Genomic DNA, 21,020 nt, shown 5'->3' with positions numbered 1-21,020 from the left:
GGATGAGGGAGCAAAAATTCCTGCTGCATCAGCAACTCTGCTAATGCACAGAAAGAACCTGTCCTGAAGGAACTGTGTTTTATTACAAATTAGATGATTAATCTGGTACTTAAACCCATGCACTAATTAAATCTTTGGCCACCCTGCTGCTTTCCTCCCCCTCCCTGTGACACTTACCCCGAACATCAGAGATCTTGATGAACTCTAGCTGCTCTGCGAGTTCTTTCACGACATGGTCGAGACTTTTGGCATCTGTCTCCAGGGCACTCAGGTCTGTGTCTGTGCTATTGCTCTTTGCTGATAAGGCTGAAAGGTTTTCTTCTATGTCAGCTATCTTAACTGTAACATCTGCTGTCAGCTTTCTGTAAAACAGGCACAGGACTCAACATGGGGAGGGAGAAGAGTCATACACCTCGTACTTCACTGGAGCGTGCTGGCTAGAGATGTACCCAGCTTCTCCCATGGCAGGACCTGACCTCCCTTAGTGGAGCTCCAAGTGATTTGTAAGAACATACCTACCTAGAATACTGTTTTGTTTCCTTTATTATACAAACCTACTTTCTAATCTACAGCACATATATAAACCCAAAACACCAAATTGCTCAGAAACAGCTGTGTTGTGTAAGATTAACGGGAGGGAGATTCCAGAGGACTGGAGTAATGCTCTTGTATCTTGGCAACTGCATAGGTCAGAGTTGACTACTATGATCCATACATAATTTGCTTCCCATCCCACACAGCTCAAATGTAGTTTTGATTACTACGAGCTCATTGGGCAGAATTGAACTTCAGGAAGCAGGGAGGGGGGAGCCTTAGTTTTAACACAATGAATTCATTAAACTCTTCTGTAAAGATCCCTCCTCACCAGGGTTTTGGAGGAAAACCTACTGCTCTAAGCATTCACTCAGTGAGCCATGGAGCAGGCTTTAGCTAGTAGGATAACCCTAAAAGGAAAAGCAAGTGAGTATTATATGTCAAGGCTGCTGTGAAACAGAAGTGGGCATAGGAAGCTATTCCCATCCATGGTGATCCCACCAAGTCAAGCATTTCCTCATTCTGAAAGAATCAAGGCAGTATTTAAGCCCTGAGATCAATTTACAGCTCTCTCAATAGCCCAACAGCCTGCTGCTTTCCAGGATTCCTCCAAAGCCCAGTACTTTCTATACCGCCAGAGAGGAGCAAGAACAGATACCCATAAGGTACGTCAGGAAAAAGCAGCTCCCCAGCTGCTCTGATCTCCCTCAATACACACAGAGTCCAGAAGCAGCAGCAATCCCCAGCTCTCCAATAGGAGGGAGGGAGCTGTAGGATAGAAACTACCCCTAATTGAGACATTTGTGCTTTAATCCTCACCCCTTCACTTTGTGCAGTTCCCTTCACAATGCACAAGCAAGTTGGAGCAGTTGCAGACAGGGCTAGAAAGCCTCTGTAATCCTACTTTATGTTAGACTGCCCCATCTCCAGACTACCATCTTTTGTATGCTTAGCCCTAAAAGACAATACAAGGCTTCTACTCTGAGAAAAACGGAAACAATCTTTGTTTTAAACCTGGCACTTTCCCCAACACGTGCTCAGAGTGCAGAAAGAAGCTGAAGTTTCCAACTCATCAGCTACAAGGGAAATCCAAGAATTTAATCTCTCCCCCTCTTCATTCTCACATAATAGCAGTGTTTGTCCTTTGCCCTGGGGCAGCACAAGGCAAGCATGAGTGGCTCCGTGGTAATTAGCTGCCTGGAGAGTAGTGGGAGCAGGACAACCCAGCCCAGCACTGGCAGCTGCACTGCTCCTGCCTGTCCCACCAAGTTTCTGCTCCCTGGTTTCTGCCCAGTGGGACGGGAACTCGCTGCCAGTGCAGAGCACGGCAAGATGCTCCAGCAGCCCAGGAGCCAGAGCACCCTCACCCAGCCAGAGGAGCCAAGTGCCCTCAGCCCAACATGGGGACATCAGTCACTCACATAAATCCCAGCTCACTGGAACTCCCACTTCTTCCCACGACAGACTTATAAAGGTAACTATAACTTAACTATAACTATACTCACTCTGCTTCCTCGAAGAGATTCCCAATGTTCTTCAGGGGCTCGGCTGCTGGATTTTGAGCAATGATGGTTTTAATTTCAGTGAGCTTCTCCTCCAGAGTGTTGAGCGTCTGCTGGTATGGACCAGTGACTCCAGTGATTTTGAGGGTGTTAGCCCTGTCCAAGAACTGCTGGGTCCTATTAGCCAGCTCGCTGATGATCACATCCCAGAGGGCAAAGCACTGGTGGCACGGAACGCAGTCAGGGAAGAAGCCTGAGTAGCCCCGGGAGCACTTGTCACAGTGCAGCCCCTCCACCCCTTCATTGCAGATGCACTGCCCAGTGGCACGGTCACACTGCGGAGTCTGGATGCCACGAGGGTTGCAGTCACATGCTGGGAGGAGAAAAAAGCACATGTAAAGGCCATGGAGAGGGAAATGACAGTGATGTTGGCAGGGTGGGAAAAAAAATTAGTTATAATAAAGTGGTGAAAAGAATACAGATGTGGGCAGTGTCTCAGTTATAAAAAGCTAGTTATGGATGTATCATTTATGTATGGAGCAAGTGCAAGTGAGACAGGGGAGAGAGATGGGGAAATAACTCAAGAGGAGATCAGGATTTGCACATCTTGGAAACAATAAGAACAATAATGGAGCAAGGATGGACACCACTTGTTGCAATGTTCAGATGTCAGCTAGAGAGAAACTTCATTACAGTTTCTCTCCTGCAACGAAGAGTGAGTAGAGCAAGGCTCACGGGACAGGAAAAGAAGTGGCAGGCAGGCGCACAGCAGAGGGTTTAAGAGCAAACCATAAGAGAAAAAGGAAAATTGAATTAGGAACAGCCATTTACTGTCTCCTCCAGCAGAGGAGAACAATCAGGTGAGAAATCCTGCAGATCAAAACCCAACCATCTTCCCCTGCACCTCCCACAAACAGCACACTAAAAGGAGATAACTGATTACACAGCACTTGGTTAAGTGGAGGAGCTCTCTTCCATAAGGTGCTGTGGGTGCTAAAAGGGGAATTGGCTTCCAAGAACGGGATAAATCTATGGAGCAAAAGCCCTTGTGTGATCTTCTAGGCAGAGATACAGGGACTGGCTCAGATCATGCTTCTGCCATGGATAGTGGGAAAACATTCACAACACACACTGAGGAGCCTGGCACTGGGCTGACATTTTGGGTATACAGAAAAGCAGAAAAAAATCTGGCAGCGAAAAGTAGAATAGAACAAAGAATGTGGTCATGGGCAGCCCTGTAGTGTTTAAGCTGTTAAGGACCAAGAGCCTACATGCTGTTTGTCACCCTCAATGTCACCATCAGTGGAAATGAGGACACTTAACAGATTTATAATATTTTAAAAAATTATTTCACACTGGGCACAGACTTCAGAGTAAGTATTCACACCTTCATGAAATGCATTTCTTTGGCACTAATGCATTGCAGAGAGAAGTTACTTAAATTAGTGATGCAGTGTCACTGCTGAAAGCACAGACACCCTCTGTACACAATAATGCTATCAGGAGAAGCTGTACATAACAATGCTATCAGGAGAAGCATTTCCATGCAGCGTGGCTGCCACTTGACCTCCTTAACCACAAGGAGGTGGCAGCACCAGAGAACATCACCAACAAGCAAAGCTTTTAATAAAGAGACAGCAGCGAGCAACAAAAAGAGAGGCTTTGAAAATACGCACATCATCTACCTATCATTATGGCAGAGTGCACTCAAACAGGTCAAGCACATGTTCCTCAAACAGAAAAAGGACTGGCATACCTGATAAAACCCCTCACTTACACATCCATTTACCAGGCATTCTTGAAGGAGGTTAAATGGCTCAAAAGGGCCCATATATCAATTCACACACCCAAAGCAAATGCCCCCTTGAAAATAGGGCAAAACACAAAGCTGTTTTCAAGACTGTACATTGTTTGCTTCAATGCCAGAACACAGTGGTGGTCTTCAGTTCAAAAATTAAACAAAGAGCCCCAGCAGAACAAATCACTCCTCAACAAAACGACTTTCTTGTACAATGTGAATATGATAGGCAAGAGACAAAAATAACTTCTGCTGCCTGCACAATTGAGCAAAACGGTCTTTTGTTCTTTGAACTATACCCTGACACAAGAGATTGTTTTTACTTTACATCAAAAGTGCTTAAATAGTCAACTCACCATGGAATATGTTCCCTGCAGGCAAACTGTTGAGTTCCTGTTTGAAGGTCAGTTAACCCTTCTGTCAACTAATAAGGCCCTTGGTATAATGATGAATTGTTCCAATTCCTCCGTATAGAAAGAGGCTAAATGGCATGTGGTTTTTCTCAAAGATCCTGAGGTCCGATCAAGTTACATGAATACTTGCTGCTGGCAAATCAGATCACTATATTTACTTGCAGATTTAAAAGGCTTATGTGAAAAACACCCGTAACCCCATATTGGTAATTCTACTCCTGAATACCTGCATGTTCAGGAAATGCAGATGACATGGCTTTAGTAGCATTTACATGGTAGAGTGGATTCCAAAATGTCTGGAACCAGAAAATACTAAGGAAGAAGAGAAAATAATTTAGGTACTAACATACTGTTTTTTAAGTGGAAACCTAAACTCCACAACTGTCTGCTGGGGGATGATACGATCAAAGACGCAATGAATTTATTCTAAATGCAGAACAACAGTTAGAAGAATCCAGTCCTACAAAACTCCCAAACCGAGCTTTGCAGGACCATGAGAAAATTGTACAAGGCAGCTAGAAACATTACTGTGTCTTATTTCTTAATTTTAAGATGTTTTATCAAGCCCACAAGCAGGCAATTCTGGCTCTGAATTACCTCAGTCCCCTGAATTAAATGTATATAGAATGGCTTTCAAAAGTGCTGGTTTCATACTGCTCTTTCTATTCTTCATTATCTTCCCAAGATATTAACCATATACAGGACCATGCCAGATTTCACCGCAACCATCTCCAACATCTCTAGTGGATGAGTCCTGTATCTTGTGCCCAGGACACCATCACCAGGCATTTTACACCCAGCAAGGAGCACAGTCAAGGCCACTGAAGAAAAACACCTTCCCTTTATGCCATGGTGGGGATCAAACCCTCTATTCACTTCAGTTGCAGCCAGTTCTCAAGAGAAGGAAAGCAAACCCAAACCAAGATCATATAAAGCCTTCTCAGGAGTGAAGAGTACCTTGAACACTGCAGTCCCCCAGGCAAATAGCTCAGTGCCAGCTTTCACCTCTGCCTCAGGCAATGCCTGCCTGCCAAGAACCCACCAATTTCAGTCTCTTTGACTGAAGGGCATCCTAAAGGAACAAAAGCATAGTTACAGTGGCAGGATGTATGTGAAAGGAAAGGAGGCCCTCCGAGCTGGCAAAGACTTGGAAAAAACTGGCATAGGATTGGCAAATAGCTCATGGAAAAACAACTGAGTCACACATCTATCATTCAAGATAGTGCACATACACAAAAAAATTCCTGTGACATTCATAAATTATCACTGCCAATGAACTGGGATGTGAATACCAGAGATACCCTGATTCCTATCACCCACTAGAAACAGAGCAAACACCATGTCAGAATGATCCAGCACAGTGTTTGCCCAAAGTACCCACCATCACTTCTAGCCACAGCAGAGTTCTTGTTCCTCCAACACCTCCTTTGTTATGTCCAACTACTCCTATGGTCATTGTGCAATTCAGAAGCAGTCCTGTACCCAACAGGCTAACTCAAACACAACCTTCAAAGTATTGCTTTGCTAGGAGATTTTGGCTCCAACCAGCACATTCCTAAATCTGATGTGAAACCTGAGTAATACAATACATCCACTGTTAGCGTATATCTAGTTAATCTGAACTTTTTCAAGAACAAGAAACACACAGGCACATCTAGGGATTCAGATGTGCCTGCAGATGTTTCAGATGTGGCTTAGTAGCTACCAATAGCTTTATACTCATATGTGGTATAGAGAAAGACAAAGTCCTGTAAACTCCTTTATTTGGCGTCCCTATGCTTATATGACAAAAAACTGGAAAAGTAGTTCATTTTGCACTGCAAAATCAAACAGATGTTGAGTTTACTTCAAGATACTTGGATGCCTTGAGCACTTTGAGTTGGAAAGGCCTTCAAGACAAATGGTTGATTGCTCTCCCTTTAGACAGATGGCCCAAAGCCAAGGTGAAAGGCTGGAAGTTAATGCAGACACGGCTGCTTGCATTGAAGATCAGTGCTAAGACAGGCCTCAAATCTGTAAGCAGAGCAGAACATAGCAGTACCTCCCATGGAAAACACAGTAGAGGAAAAGAAGTCTTTTGAAATCATTGGCCCAAGATTTAAGAATTTTCAAAGGAGCATTTACTAAATTAAACAATAGGTCTCTGTTTTGAAATATCATTTTGGAACTGGGCGCATTGTTTTCTTTAATTGAGTGTGTAACTCAATCAGCAATTTGTCTGTGGCATACTTCAACTTCAGGGAAACCATATTTTTGGAAATGTTTTAGTCAAGTTCTTCAGTCAGGATCTGCTGATTAGCAGATTATGAGTACAAAGGATTGTAGCTGTATCTGTTTACAAATGCATGTGCATGTATGTGCATGCACACACTGAATATCCATGGGTACTTTTTTTATCACCTTCATAAGTGCATTTCTCCTCCTTTTTCCTGATCCTAAAGATAGAAAAAACACTCAAACATGTATACCAAATGCAGTCATGTAAAAACCTAAGAGGAGAAATCCAAAAGAAGCAAATAACTAGCTTAAGAGATTTGCTTTAAGCTCAAAAGGATCTGTGAATTGCTTTATGTTTTACCTACTCTGACAGTTCTACCTTTTCCTCTGATTTTAAACATTTAGAACTCACTTCCATTTAAACTAATGTAATTCAATATACAGTATATTTGCACATTACTTAATTTAAACTCAGGTGTGTCAAAACACTTTATACAACAGCAGAAGTGATAGAATGGATACTGAATGGGCTGTATGAAGACCAATATCAGTGTTCACTTCTTTACTGAGGGATGCCAGGAACAAACAAGTGTTGTACATCACCCTATGCTGAATAGAAATAATTTGTCCAGAAATATTTTTTTTTACTGCTTGAGACTGAGGGCGGTGAGCATCAGATGTTTAACTCCTCCACAGAAAAAAACACTAAGGTTTTGTTCAAACATATTTTCCTGGCATAACTTCCAGTGGTAGTGAGGCACTTTGATAGGAAAACCATTCAACAATTTGTAAGGTTGAAAGTTTTGCAGAGCTAGCAAATTTCTTCTGAATAATCAGCTATTGATTCAAGTTACTCTGAAAGCATAGTGGTAACTCCTCAGCATTAGGGTTTTCAGTAGGAATGTTAAGATAAGATCCCAGCCTAAAATTACTGGAGTTGTGCTACATCTTAACATGCTAGCAGACCATGCCAAAAGGATAATTCTCTGCAAACAGTCAATACACATTGCAATATTTTATGACCCTAGGTCAATTACAATCATGAAAGTCAAAGTGAAAATTCTATTTTCTTTAGTATAGAATTTGTCTGACTTCCTTTAGGCACTTCTCACAGAAAGAAATAAGAAATAAGAAATCTCTGAACACCAAAAACATCTCCTATAAAAGCAGCCTATGTGACTAGCTTAAGACCCGCGTGTTAAATTTTAAGACTATAAAACTTATTCTTAAATGGCAATAGGGTAATTTTTAGTGAACAGCTGTTCCAGCACCAGCCACATAACAAAGACTAAAAACTTATAAAAACAACATTCTTATCAATGTATGCAGTGTGTATTTGACAAAAAACATTACTTTTTTTTTTCACTGTAGTTCAGTTAAATTCTGTGATTTTACATTAAGCCTTGATACTCATGTCCAACACAGGACATGCTTCTTGTGAAGGGGTTATAGCAACACCACCTAACTCCCAATCTCACACAGTACCTCCTACTAACTGCACTCAGGTCTGCTTATTCAACTTATTACAACAGTAATAACAGTAAAATTGTCATCTCCTTCATATTAGATGAAACATATACTTTAAGTATCTACTGTGCAAAGGCATTGTTTGAGCTGCATCTGCAGCCACTCCACATCTCGGGCTTTCCAGGAGCCTGCAGCCTTCTGCTGGAGACATGCTTTGTGGGTTGAAACTGGTGCAGAACTCAGCATGCCAAGTCCTGCACTTTAGTTGCCAGGCTTTGGAAATGCTCCAGCAGAATGCCTGGGAGCCCTGAATTTGATGAACTCTGTAGTGCTGTTATTTACTGCCTTAGGTAGGATTTTTATGTGCACACACACAGGCTCATGTGGAGCTGCAGCCAGCTTGAGGCTGGAGCAATGGCAGAAGAGTCCTGCCAAGGGGCTGGCACCACCTCCAGAGCAGGCAATGCTCACAGCACAGCTCCTGCCCACTGCAATCCTCCCAGGGACCTGCACGAGGCCAAGAGAGAAATGCTGAGCTCTTCCCCATCCTCTATACCTCTGCTGTGCTTGTTTCAGGCACTATGTTGAATTCAGTGAATGTTGTGCTTTTTCAAAGCACAGGGAATAAGCAGTCTCTGAAGACCCAGCCACAGGCTCTGTGTGGTGTGCAATCCCCAGTGGACATTTGTGGGTGCTGAAGTGCAGCCAGTGCTGTGGGTTCCCGATGCTGTCCAAATACAGGCACCCACCTCAGCTGGCCCCAGCGGTGTGGTGCCAGTGTGATCTCTGTGGACATGTAGAGAGCAGACATCAGGTGACACTTTTTGTCCACAGCAGAGGACACAGACTGTAGCACCCAGACCAGGTACAAAAACTTACCTTCCCTTCTCTTTCACCATGTCTGATCTTAGCAAGGTTTCTAAAAGAGACATCACAGCTGGCAATGGGGTATCCCATGGAGTGTACTGAGACCCTGGGCCACATCCACAACTCACTGCTGCTGCAAGTGCCTGAGAACCCATGCAGAGCTGCAGCCCCAGCCTATCCTAAGCAGGCCATTTTGCACACCTCCACACAGCTATGTCCAGAGCTTATTTGCAGACACTTGGGATTATTTAGGATTGTAAAGCTTGTCAAAGCAACATGAGCAGTATGGTCCCCATTTCTCATCAGGAGCTTGTGTTTCTTGATGCTAGCAACCTGAAGACCTTTCATGAAGAGATCACACATCACTGTCCTTAGAGTAATTGATTCACGCAAGGTTGGTAGTTTCCAACCTTGAGCAGAACCCACTTGCCCTAGAGAGTGGAGGATCCTGCACTGGAGTCCTTGGGAGCAATGTCCACAACTCTGCATCAGCTTGGTGAAGACTGTGTCCACACTCACATGGTTCAGGGTTTTTGCTCTTCCCCATCCAGATTGGTTTCTATTTTGCTCCTGAATGCAGCACAAAATGTGGCCATACTGGCTGATTGGTCCAGCAAGAACATGCCAGGTGGCAAATGCCGTGGCAGAAGTCCACGTTCCTTGCAACCATCTTTGTGACAAAGCCTTGTCTCAGTTCCAGCTTCACTGGCTGCAGGCCAGATATCCACTGTTTTCCAGGGACACTGCTCAGCAGCTCCATAAACAGCATGGTTTTCCAGTTCGCTTGCAACCCACTTATCCCTGAGAACTGCTACCTGCCCACGCAGCAGCTGCAGGTCTGCCAGCCTGAACATCACCACTCACTCCCCGGGGCTAAATGAGGGCTGAGAAGTCAATTGTCTTCTTGCCAAGGAGAGATAGCAGACAGGCAGGAGGCACTGACCCCAGCACACGGGGAGAGCCAGCAGCACCACCCGGCTGGATGTGTTCCCCGAGCCAGCACACACTTGGAGCCTGTCCAGAGCATCACGCTGCAGGCTGCCACTGCTCAGCCCTGGGCAGCAGCTCTCCCCACCTGCCACAGAGACCTCCTGTTGGATGTAATTATGAAGGAAAATCTGCCTTTCCACCCGAGGGAGTCTTCTCTGCCACTAGGGCACAGAAGGAATGGTGGACTGGAAGGGGAGTGTAGATCTCACATGGTAAAAATAGGCTCTGAAGATTATATTATATCTTCATAAAAAATAAAGCAGGTTTTCACACGTTCAAAAGACAGCAGAAACTCCAGGAGATCAGAAACTATGCTATGCTGCAAAATCCTGCCGCTAAGGTATGCAGATGGACTCCATCAATAAACCCTGATGGAGACAACTGATAGCAAAAGACAATCCCTGCCCTGGAGCCAGCAGGGTCAGCACACCCTTTACCATGTCAGAACATACACAGCCTCTCAAAGGCAGCCTTTCCCCCAAGAAACCCAATATGTACTCAGGAATTGGGACAACTCCCCAGTCCTTTCATCTGCTGCAGTAACCAAGTAGCTGTGACCTGCCTATCTACCAAGACAATGGGCTCTAAGGTATCTCTATTATAAGGGATTTATTAAAGACCACAGCAAGCACATTCCTCCCTGCAGGAAAAAAATACCTTAATCTATTGCAAACCCTCCTGGCAAAGGCTCCTATTTGAACAGATCAGAGATACAAGTTTGTTCTGGTCTGGACAATGTTTGAAGTTTCTTTTCCAGCTAAAAAAGAACAGACTTGTTTATAATGAAAAGACAGAGGCCATCCAGTTTTCTAAACAACCTACTTCATGGTGCTCTGTTTTGCAGCATGTAGCTATGGATAACCCACTGTATGGTCTCTGCTTTCTCCTTTATTCTATCTGAAATATAAGGAAAGTCTCCTAGTTAAAAAAAAACCTCCAGTCTCTGTAAGACACAAGAAACAGTGGTCTTCAGCTACACACAATTGAAAGGCAAAGGAAACTGTTTTCCGGAGCAATTCTTAAACTCAAATGCTTGCAATATGTTTTCTTATCATGTTGGTTTACCTGACGGCATTGCAACCTTATCCTTAAGGAAGAGTTGCTTCTAAAAAGTTTTGTTTCTAAATAAAGGTCAGACAAGAAAAACACAGACAAGCACAGGCCTGGGCTCCTACCACATGTTCCATCCTGCATGGCACCAAAACCCCAGGGCAGACCCCACTATGCCCTTTTCCCTCTGTTCCAAGGCTCGAGTGCGCTGTTCCTGGCAGGGGTGTCCCAGTGAACCAGGATGTGATGGTGTGCCCAGCCACACAGACACTTCCAAAAGGAGCAGGTACCAGGGTTGGACTCACCTAAGCACTCCACGCCTGGGTCACCCCAGAAGAGCTCCTGGCACTCCCGGCAGGTCCGGCCTCCAAAACCCGGCATGCAGTGGCACTGGCCTGTGAACTGTCAAAGTCAAAAGGCAAACCCATCAGGAGGTGCGCGCCCCTCAGCAGCTCATCCCTGCAGCAGGCAGGGGCCGAGCCTCGGGCACGCGCCCGCGCTGCCTCACCTCGTTGCAGGCAGGGCCGAGGGAGCGCGCGGGGTCGCAGTCGCACTGCTCGCAGCCGGTGCCGCTGGCCAGCCGCCACGTGTGGGGGGCACAGCGGTCGCAGGTCTGCCCCACCACGTTCGGGAGGCACCGGCACTGCCCCGTGGCCGCCTCGCAGCGGCAGCTCTCCGAGCCCTCGCAGTCCTCCCGGACAGTGCCCAGGTAGTTGCAGACGCACTCTGTGAGGGAAAGAGCGCGGCACCTCCACGTCAACCTGCCCCCGCTACCAGACTGCCCCGACTTCACATCTGGTTTATTCTGAGTCTGCAGAGGTGTGGGCAGATGCTGGCACGTCCCAATGCCAGTGGCCAGGCCTGGCTGACCCAACACTGAATGACACCCAGCACTGCTCAAGAGCCCTCCTCATGTCCCGCGGCTGGCCGCCTCTACAGCTTCTGCCCCAGCACACAAAAGGCCACAGGAGTCCCTCATTCAACCAGCCCAACCCTCCCTGCTCTTCTCCATTCCGCCCTCTGTACAACCAAAGCTCAGGTCTGCCCAGCTCTCCTCAGTCAGCTGTGGTGACAGATCTGCTTGAAGTGGTGAACTGGCCAACAGTGAGCTGGCCTGCTCAGTGACACCCGCCTGTCCTGCTGGGCTGTGCCAGATGCCACAGGAGAGGTGGGTCTGCCTCCCCACCACCATTTCAGCTTCCTATCACAGCCTTCATTCCCACTGCCCAACCACACCTGCAGGGACCTGGTGTACACAAAAGCCAAACCCTCCCCCCAAGATTTTATCTCTGGAGAAGATATAAACAGAGACCAGTATCAAGAGGGTAAGAAGCCCTTCTCCTGCAAAATCCTCCCTCCTTTCAGCAAATGTAAATGCTGCCTCCCTCCTCCCTCTCAAATGGGGGCCAGGATCCCCACCCAGCTGCAGGGCAACTGCAGGCAACTCCAGCTGGAAGTACTAAGGTTTTTCCTCCACCCCAAATGCCCCCAGGTAAAAGCACATAGGTGTTCACTGCTGCTCCTGACAAGGCTGGTGCTGGGGCTGCAGCCGTGTCTCCCACTCACTTCTGCAGTCCTGCTGCAGGGCGCTCCCGTAGTAGCCCTCTCTGCAGAGGTGGCAGTTTTCACCCTCGGTGTGATACAAGCACTTCATGCACGCTCCAGTCCTCTTGTCGCAGGCCTCTGGGTCAGTGGTGTCGATGTTGTTGTTGCACTGGCACGGCTGGCAGGCGCCACCAACCTCATCAGGGCTCCCAAAGAAGCCAGACGCACATTCATCACATCGACTGCCTGTTTGAACAAACAGGCACAGTGGGAATGGCCATCACAGCTCCCTAGTGCGCAGCCCCGTAAGGCAATAAAGACCATTACTGGGCGGGCATTAACTGGATCATGTTTAAAGAAACAGAGACAGCACGTGGTGAGACCACAGCAACTTGGCGCAGAGCATGGATAGTACCACCCAGGCCACCAAGGCATGTTGCTCATCCCCTCGTTTCCAGCGCTGTCCTGTCAAGCACCACTCATCCCTCATTGCTGCAGATGAGGTTCATGGTCATGGTGCTGGCACCACCCACACAAACCACTCTGCCCTGGCACCTTCCAAGTGAGGCAACCCCCTGCAACAACTCACGGATGCTGGTGCTGTGGTCACATCTAACCCATAGGAACATATCCTCTCCCTGAGAGGTTCAACCTAACCAGCCACCCCTCCATAGTCCCACCAAGTACCTATGTATCCCACGCTACAGACACACACGACTTGCAGTGTGACTGGATCCTGGTAGCAGCCACTGGCAAACTGGCGTCCACTCTCGGGGCCATCAGGGCAAGGGCAGGGGCGGCAGTGGTCACCTGATCCCAGGATGGGGTCTCCATAGTAGCCAGCCTGGCATCTGCACAACAGAGTACACAGCATGCAGGGACTGCAGGTAAACACACTGCAGCCTTGCTGTAAATAAGCTCAGATTTTCTACCACTGTGAAGAAGCAAAGGGCAGAAACATCCTTATGGCTCTCCCTTACCACTCAAACTCCTAACAGCTATGTCCACAGACACATATTTGCCTTGTTTACACCAGTACAGGAGCAGGAGACCCAAGGCTGCACATCAGCCCTGCCACTGCAAGGCCTCTCAGAAGGCTTGCAATGGCTCGCCAAAGGCCTGGGGTCCTGCAGCGTGCTCTTGGTCACTTATGCAGGCACTGCAGTGACATGCAAGGCTGCAGGCAGGGCAGTGGGGATCCCCACTCCCATCAATCTCCAGGACCACAAGTGCTTCTCTGACTCCCTGGGCCCAGGGACTTTTGCTGCGGTTTAGCACCTGCCTGAGCGCCAGCACCAGAGAGGAACAGCTGAGCTGCTGTGCCCACCCTGCCGAGGGGAAGGAGAGGGGCCAGGGAAAGGGCACACGGGCCATACCTCTCACAGTTGTGTCCGGCTGTGTGGTCCCTGCAGCTCAGGCACTCCCCAGTGTAGGGGTTGCAGTCGTCAGCGTGGCCATTGCAGTGGCAGGGCTGGCAGCTGGGGAAGCCCCAGAAGCTGGGCAGGCAGCGGTCGCACTGCCGCCCGTACACCCCAGGGAAGCAGTGGCACTGGCCCGTCTCCACGTCGCAGAAGGCGTTGTAAGAGCCTCGGACGTGGCACTCGCACGCTGCAGGGAGAGCAGGAGAAGGGATGAGTTTCCATGACAAGCCATAACCTCAGGGCCCCAACCACAGCACAGCCCAGAGCCAAAAGTTTAACATACGTCGGCATCCGCTTGGCCCAAACCCAAAGGTGCCAGGGGCACATCTGTTGCACTGTCTTCCAACAACGTTGGGACGACACTGGCACTGTCCTCCATTGGGGTCGCACACTGAACTCAGGGAGCCCTGCGGGTCACACTGGCATGCTGAGCAGAGAAAAACATTGGAGAAAGTGAGCACTATGGCACAGGACAGGAATTCCCTACCTCATCCCACGTAGACGCCTTCCCCATGCAAACTGCTCTGCCTGCAAGTGCCATCCAGCTCCCAGGCACAGTTTGCCCTACAAGTAGATGGCTACGTACACAACGCAGTCTCATGCAGTAGTGCAGAAATGCTGAATATTATGTTCTTGCAGACATCTGTCATGGGAGTTTTCACAACACTCCTGCTGTTTTCCAAACACCGGTATCTTTGGAAAGTTTCCCAAGCACTGTTTGTGACCACGTCTTCGCCCGAGCCTCCCACTGTGAATATGTCCAGCGATTTGCAGTATGGCATGAGAACAAGCTACAAAACAATTTTACAATGACAAAGTGTCACTACCTATAAATAGCCTCCACCAAAATTGTGAAAATTTAGTATTATCCCAGTTTCTAAACTTTTTTGGCAAAAAAAGCAAACAGACAGAATTTGGAATGACAGTATTTCTCCAGTTTTGGTGGAATACTTCTGGTATCTGACAAATTCTTACCAAATCTACCAAATTCTATCCATTCTAAAGAAGATTAACACTGACATTGATTTTCATGACCTACATGACACACATTAGCCTCCCCAGAGAAACTATAGGTCTGTGAACTAGCTGCAGTACTGCAAAATATCTCAACAGCCTCTTAGCAGAAAAAAAAACTCACATACTTTGAGGAACTTTTGAAAAAACCTATGCTGCCTTACATTGTTCAGTTGAAATCTGACTTCAGCTGTAAGCAACCACGCTGCAAAATACTAATTTGAATTTACATAGACACATGCCAGGGGAGATGTCAACTTCCCTGCTTTTAAGAGCATTCCTGAAATAAATTCTGCTCACAGAGTCAATGAGTGTGTACGGGTTCTCAGTCTCCGTATCCACCGAGGAGTACTGGGACAGCTCCAGGCGGATGGTGTAATTCAACCCCTTCTCGAAGCACACAGGCCGCGGGAGAACAACGTATCTGAATAAGGAACAGGAAACAGTCCTTACTTCAAACGTATGGCACCATAAAACATTTCAGGTGCCCCTATAGAGCAATCAAGATAACAGAAAGCAGCCAAGACCCAACAGAACAAAAGCTGCGATGTGAGAGAGGCAGTTTGGAGGCTTGTGAAAGTCACAACCGGAAAAAGGTTATCAGCAAGGTAAAGAGTCAAGCCAGTGTTCACTCACAGGCTGTGCAAACACCTCCCCTTCCCTCTACTCAGTGAACAAACCCTATCAGAGTATGAGAATAAACTTAAAAGCTTTGAGTCTACAGACACACTACTAAATGTGGTTTTAATAACCCACCTATTTTCATAGAGGTTACAGCAAACTGAAAACATGACATTATTGTACTTCAATTTTTAAATGTTCTATTTTTTTCTCTTCTTTTGTCCATCCAGTTACACCAACCTGGATCCAGGTGACAGTGAAACCACCTGATTATCATCATCAGGAACTGTGTTGCCACAGCGGCTACCTGTAGGAATCTTGCCTGGCCGTGAGACACTGATCACAGCTTTTTCCCACTGATCAGGCAACTAGGGGGGAAAAAAGGCTCATCAGTATCAAGTAATAATCATAAACTCCTGAAAGCATCCAGAGCTCAGGCCTGGAAAAGAATGAGCACAGACAGAATGGTCACGGTGCTTCAGGGGGATGGGGATACAGCTGCAGCATCAATGGGGCATCTACCAGCTGCAGGTGTGGACTGAGAACAAGGAGCAGGTGGCCAGCAGCCCCATCTGCATCATGGCATCACCAGGGGGTTTGCTGACCTCTTCTCTCCTCACCTCTAGGTCCTGTATCTGAGTATTCACTGCAGTTAGTTGCTGCCAACAGGCAAGCAGATTGAGGGATTTTTCTCTTTCCAACTGCTTGCAAACTTTTGGCTGCAGACATTCAACATCCAAGATGGGCAATTTGCATCCTAAGGCACACAATGCCCATCTGATCTGGCCAATAACAAATTTGTAGTCTAATCTACCCTCATGGGACTTGTTGCTTTTTAATTTGCTCATTAAACAGGTGCTGAAAAAATGCAATAGTGAAACAAACTCTAAAGCAAATAGTACTAGAAATAATCAACATAATCTTGGATTTTCACACATCTCAGACATTTAACTGAGCACCTGTCCTTGTCTTTGAGTCCTGATGACTCCTTGAAGTGCCAGGCTCATGTCAGCTGTGCACCAGGACAGCCAGCACCTGCTGGGAGGCAGCAATGCCTACACTCACAAACCCACCTGTGGCTCGTAGCGGATCAGAACATCATACTCCATGGAGTAGGGGATGTTGTCAATGTGGAATTCCAGGTACGCCCCCTCAGGGACTCTCACAAATCCTATGCCTGTCCATGACGGTGTGCGGTCTGGTGTGTACTGGCGCTCTATTATGTTCACTCCCTACAAAACAGGGAACAGGTATTTCAATCCTGGCTTAAGTTATTAGCCTTTGGCTTTGCACAAAGATCAGAGCTCCCCAGAAAGGATGGCAGGCAGGACGTGAGCAAGGGTATGCAGCTGTAGGAGCACAGGGACTTGGCACTGCCTGTCAATCCCTACAACTCTGTGCCACTGCATTTTGTCTTGTGTTGGGCCCCTATCTGGGAATTTGAAGTTTTATTCTATCATCAGATTTGTGAGAAAGCTTTTCAATATTGGTGTTTTTAAAGTTTGTTCTCAAGGTTTCAGAAGGCAAACCAGCAGCACATCCCCTTGCTCTTGCTTGGCAGGGTGGATTTTTGTGCTGGGCTTCTCCATCCCTGAGCCTTGGAAGGGCCTCAGGTACCACCTCTCCAGCTGGGTGGACACAAATGCACCAAAAACCCTGTGCCAGCTCATGTGCCCTCTGCTGTGGTACAACTTCTGCTCCCTATATGCAGTTATATGGGAGCAAAAAATCCTCTGCCTTGGCTGAAACTGCAAAGTGGCTGCATTTTGCTCAAAATAAATAAATTAGGGCACCAAGAGCCCTGATTGTAGGCAAGCAAGGATCTGCTTTAGAGAAATCATTATTTCCATCTCCCTGTCTCCTTGCTGGAGGCAAAAGTGATTGATATAATCACCTAGCTGCTGTTAATGAATTGCAAGCAAGGCTGTGTAATGAGCAACAGAAAGAGCCAGAGACCCTGTTGTACCACGCCAGCAGGCAAAACAAGCTAGAGGCAACCTCACTTACAAAAACAGTTTTTTGCACAACCAATATGATTTTAATCATTAATAAAATATGTTACTGATGTACAGAAACTATAAAACCTGTGGCATTGTGTTTAAACATGTGCTTTGTTCACTCCCAGTGAAGCAGCACCAAAGACAAGAGCCTCTGTGTCTGTGTCCCACCTCACTTGAGATAAGAGGAGAAATGGATGCGGTGGGGTACAGAGAGGGATGGTGACAGAAAACTAACTGTATAGTCACGATCAAAAAAACTGTTTTAAAAAGAAAATTTACAATTCCTCCCCCCTCAATTACTCCATTATTTATTGATACTAAGATTGCAAAGCCACAGGTTAATGGTTTTCTGATACATTTCAGTTTTGTGTTTTCCACATTTTAATTGAAAAACACAAAAGAGTATAAAAGACACTTCCAAGAACCAACTGGTGAACAACTTTCCCACAGCTCTCCAGACACTCCAGACCACTAAAACTGCTACTCACTGGACCCAAGTTGGCTTCCTCTGCCTCGTAGATGTAATGATCAAGTGAAATGAAATAATAGCCAGGCTCCACCTGGTTGCATTGACGTCCAAACATGTGGGGCCGGCATTCACATTGGCCAGATTCACTTGAGCAGCTAAAATGGAAGAGCAATGTTTACAACAGATCCTGGCTATGTTGAGACAGTGATGAAGCTATGACATTTTAAATGACACAGGAGGAGAAGTACTTCTGAACACAGCAGACAGGAGAGGCTCTTGGGCTCTGCAGCTGGGCCACCTGCACTACTGACATGGCAGCACAGTTGCAGGTACAGACCTGATTCAACCCAACTATCACTCTCCAAAACAACATCCAGGCTCAGGCTGGAAGCACGCATGGACCAGGAACATTTCCAGTAGGCAGTCTGCAAGTAGTTTCCTCTGTTTGGATGGCAAGAGGATTTCATGCTATGAATGCAGTGATTTCCTGGGACAAAGGCATTCTGGGAGCTTTACTTGCTACCAGGCATCATAGCCAACAGGCACACCTGCCCTGAAGCCGAGGGCAGCCTTTGGCTCCAAGCTTGCAAGCCACAAAGACAGCATATCTGTTTGTATGGTCTTAGACAGAGCAAGAACATGCACGACCCTACATGCCCCCAGGATGCTGAGCTGCTCTCACTTGCTATAAAGCATCCAGACAGGTCACCATCAGCAGCTACACAGGAAGAATACCATCCCTGGCTGCTTTAGAGTAGGACAGACACAACCAGTGACATGGGGCAGTCAGGGCCATCACCAGAAGGTCTGTCCCGAGTGACACACAGATTTCCCATTCTTTCATAATGAGCCATTGTCTTTACTCAATACATCTTTATCCCCAAACTGCCTTCAACTATTTTATTGTCCCTAGAGTGTCTGCCCTGCATCATAAAGAACTCCTGAGCACATTGCAATTTTGCACACACCAAAACATACTTCTTGAAAGGAAGTTTTTTGGTTCACCAAAATGCACTTCTTTAAACTTAAGTGGGACTTAGAAACATTTTCTAAAGGTAAATGCCTCTGGTTTCCATTAACATTCTCCAGACTCCTCAAGCCTCCAGACAAAGAGTAATTTTTAACTTAAACTGTTTTTGAAGTTGCAGAGATTCACTTAAATGTTCACTCTGAGATGCCAGAAGGGCCTTAGCTGTCCCAGAAGAGGAGCAGGGGAGCTTCCCCTTCAGAGAGGCAATAACTCCACCACCTGGGTTACACCACAGGGATGAATTTTGGGTGAGGCACAGGATCCCACATCCTGAGCAGGAGCCAGAAAGCAGCAATTCAGCAGCTGAAGAGAGGAGCCTGAAGGAGAGCAAAGCTCCGCCCTTCCTGATGACGTGAGAGAGCAAAGTCAGGAGCCAGATCTGGGCTTTGTGGTCCTTCTGTGGCTGGAGAAAAGCACAGCTGCTGCCTGTCCGTGCCAGGATGCTGCACATCCCCTCCCCACATGGTTTTGCAATCAGCGGGCTCAATGCATGGGAAACAGGCTGGGCCATGGCTGGGCTGTTACCCCAAAGCCCTGGAAGCAGCTGTGCTGGGAGAGCTGTTGTGAGCTGTGTGGTGTAACCCATCTGTGCACAGGGAGCAAGCACGGGGGAGTAAATAATCCCTAACATCCACATTGCTGTCTGCCAAGGGCTAATAATTCACTCAGGAGCAGACAGGAGAGCCGCCCAAGGGACATTCCCACGGCAATCCCTGATGCAGATGGGGTGTCCGTAGGCTGTGACGACCTATGGGAGTCACACCAGGATGAGTCCCACACTCCCCCAGTGTGGTCCCATGGGCTTCAGTGGGAAACAGTTCTCTGACCCCCTTGGGAAACTTCTGTGACTAGACAAAAGCTGACATTTCAAAGGGTTTGTGGAAGGAAGGGGAGAGGGGAAAATAAAAAAAACCAAAAGAGCATGCGGCTGTTGACAAGCCAGGGGATGGGCACATACCTAGCACACAGAGAACTGCTCTGGTCAGAGGAGCAGGCTGGCTACCCAGCACCCCACCGACAGGGCATCTAAGCCATGACTTTCCATGCTGATACTGATGGATGCATATTCAAAACTTACAATTGTCTCTAAAAAATATCCATCTCCCCAGTGGGCACTTCCAGGTTCACATCCTACTCCATACAGCACCACTGGGGCAACAGGGCAGTAGTGTGCAGCTAGCATGTTTCCCTTGGCACCAGTAGGCAGTCAGATTGGCCAAAGGGCAGATTGGGAGCAAAGCAAGATCAGCCTGTCCATGTCACTGTCCACATCATGCCCGATTCCTGCTTTCATCCTGTAAGAGCAAAGCTTTGACATGGACCATACTCCAGGTTAGTCAAGGCAGAGCTTAATCCACATCTGGTTCCTACCCTGGCTGACAAAAGCAGAGCTACACTAAAAACAGTTACACATGTTCACTTGCACCAGTGGCACACACAGAGGTTGCTCAGCACAGAAAAGACAGGATGCCCCTGTCACCCTTGCTGCAATCAAGATCTACCACCTTCTGAAGCAGGAAGATGGATATCAAACATCCTCCCACAGAGCACATTGAGCCCTGCATGCTGGGGTTACAAAAACATGAAGCTGGGTGAACAGGAGAGTAACTGGGCTGAGACTCACTTGTTGCTCAGCGCTCCTCCCTGGTCGCAGTCGCACGGCCGACATCCATCCATGTCATTGCTCAGGCCCCAGTGCTCGGGCTGCAGGGGTAATCACCAACACTGTAACCTGGGGCAGACTTAGTTCCATCTAACCCAAAGGCACATTTTTAAACACTCAGCACAAGCTGTCCCAGACTGCCCCACAACCCATGGATCCTGCTCCCCTGGTTGTGGGTTTACCCCTACAAGCACCAACAGCACTTCCCTACTTGCTCTCCTCCCACCTTGTTGACCATTTCAAGGGCAAGAGAACCACACATGGGGCAGTGGGTGTAGGGCACTGCACTTGCAGGGCTGTTACTCTGTAACTTGCTTGCTGGATAGACAGACAGACAGACTTGTTTGGTTTTTCCATCCAGTTCACTGCTAGATAAGAGCTTCTTTAGTGTTTGTACAAACACATCCAGTTATCTGACA

At 47.3% G+C, this 21,020-nt stretch overlaps 1 protein-coding gene across 1 annotated transcript in view; it reads right to left on the bottom strand.

The window, feature by feature from the left end:
* LAMB1 (laminin subunit beta 1) overlaps window positions 1-21,020 on the bottom strand; it is a 41,215-nt gene that overhangs the window by 8,350 nt on the left and 11,845 nt on the right. The window contains exons 12-25 of the mRNA XM_021539120.2: window positions 20,563-20,642; window positions 17,928-18,063; window positions 16,513-16,671; window positions 15,680-15,807; window positions 15,119-15,242; window positions 14,391-14,595; window positions 14,088-14,231; window positions 13,760-13,991; window positions 13,071-13,234; window positions 12,405-12,629; window positions 11,347-11,564; window positions 11,144-11,240; window positions 2,040-2,409; window positions 178-362 (exon numbers count right to left, since the gene is read on the bottom strand). Coding sequence (XP_021394795.1) covers window positions 178-362; window positions 2,040-2,409; window positions 11,144-11,240; window positions 11,347-11,564; window positions 12,405-12,629; window positions 13,071-13,234; window positions 13,760-13,991; window positions 14,088-14,231; window positions 14,391-14,595; window positions 15,119-15,242; window positions 15,680-15,807; window positions 16,513-16,671; window positions 17,928-18,063; window positions 20,563-20,642 — 2,467 coding nt within the window. The remainder of the gene's footprint in view (window positions 1-177; window positions 363-2,039; window positions 2,410-11,143; window positions 11,241-11,346; window positions 11,565-12,404; window positions 12,630-13,070; window positions 13,235-13,759; window positions 13,992-14,087; window positions 14,232-14,390; window positions 14,596-15,118; window positions 15,243-15,679; window positions 15,808-16,512; window positions 16,672-17,927; window positions 18,064-20,562; window positions 20,643-21,020) is intronic.

Source organism: Lonchura striata, chromosome 5 (assembly GCF_046129695.1).
Source record: "Lonchura striata isolate bLonStr1 chromosome 5, bLonStr1.mat, whole genome shotgun sequence".
Taxonomy (NCBI): domain Eukaryota; kingdom Metazoa; phylum Chordata; class Aves; order Passeriformes; family Estrildidae; genus Lonchura; species Lonchura striata.
Note: the sequence above shows the minus strand (reverse complement) of the source record. Positions and strands in the feature narration are given on the sequence as shown.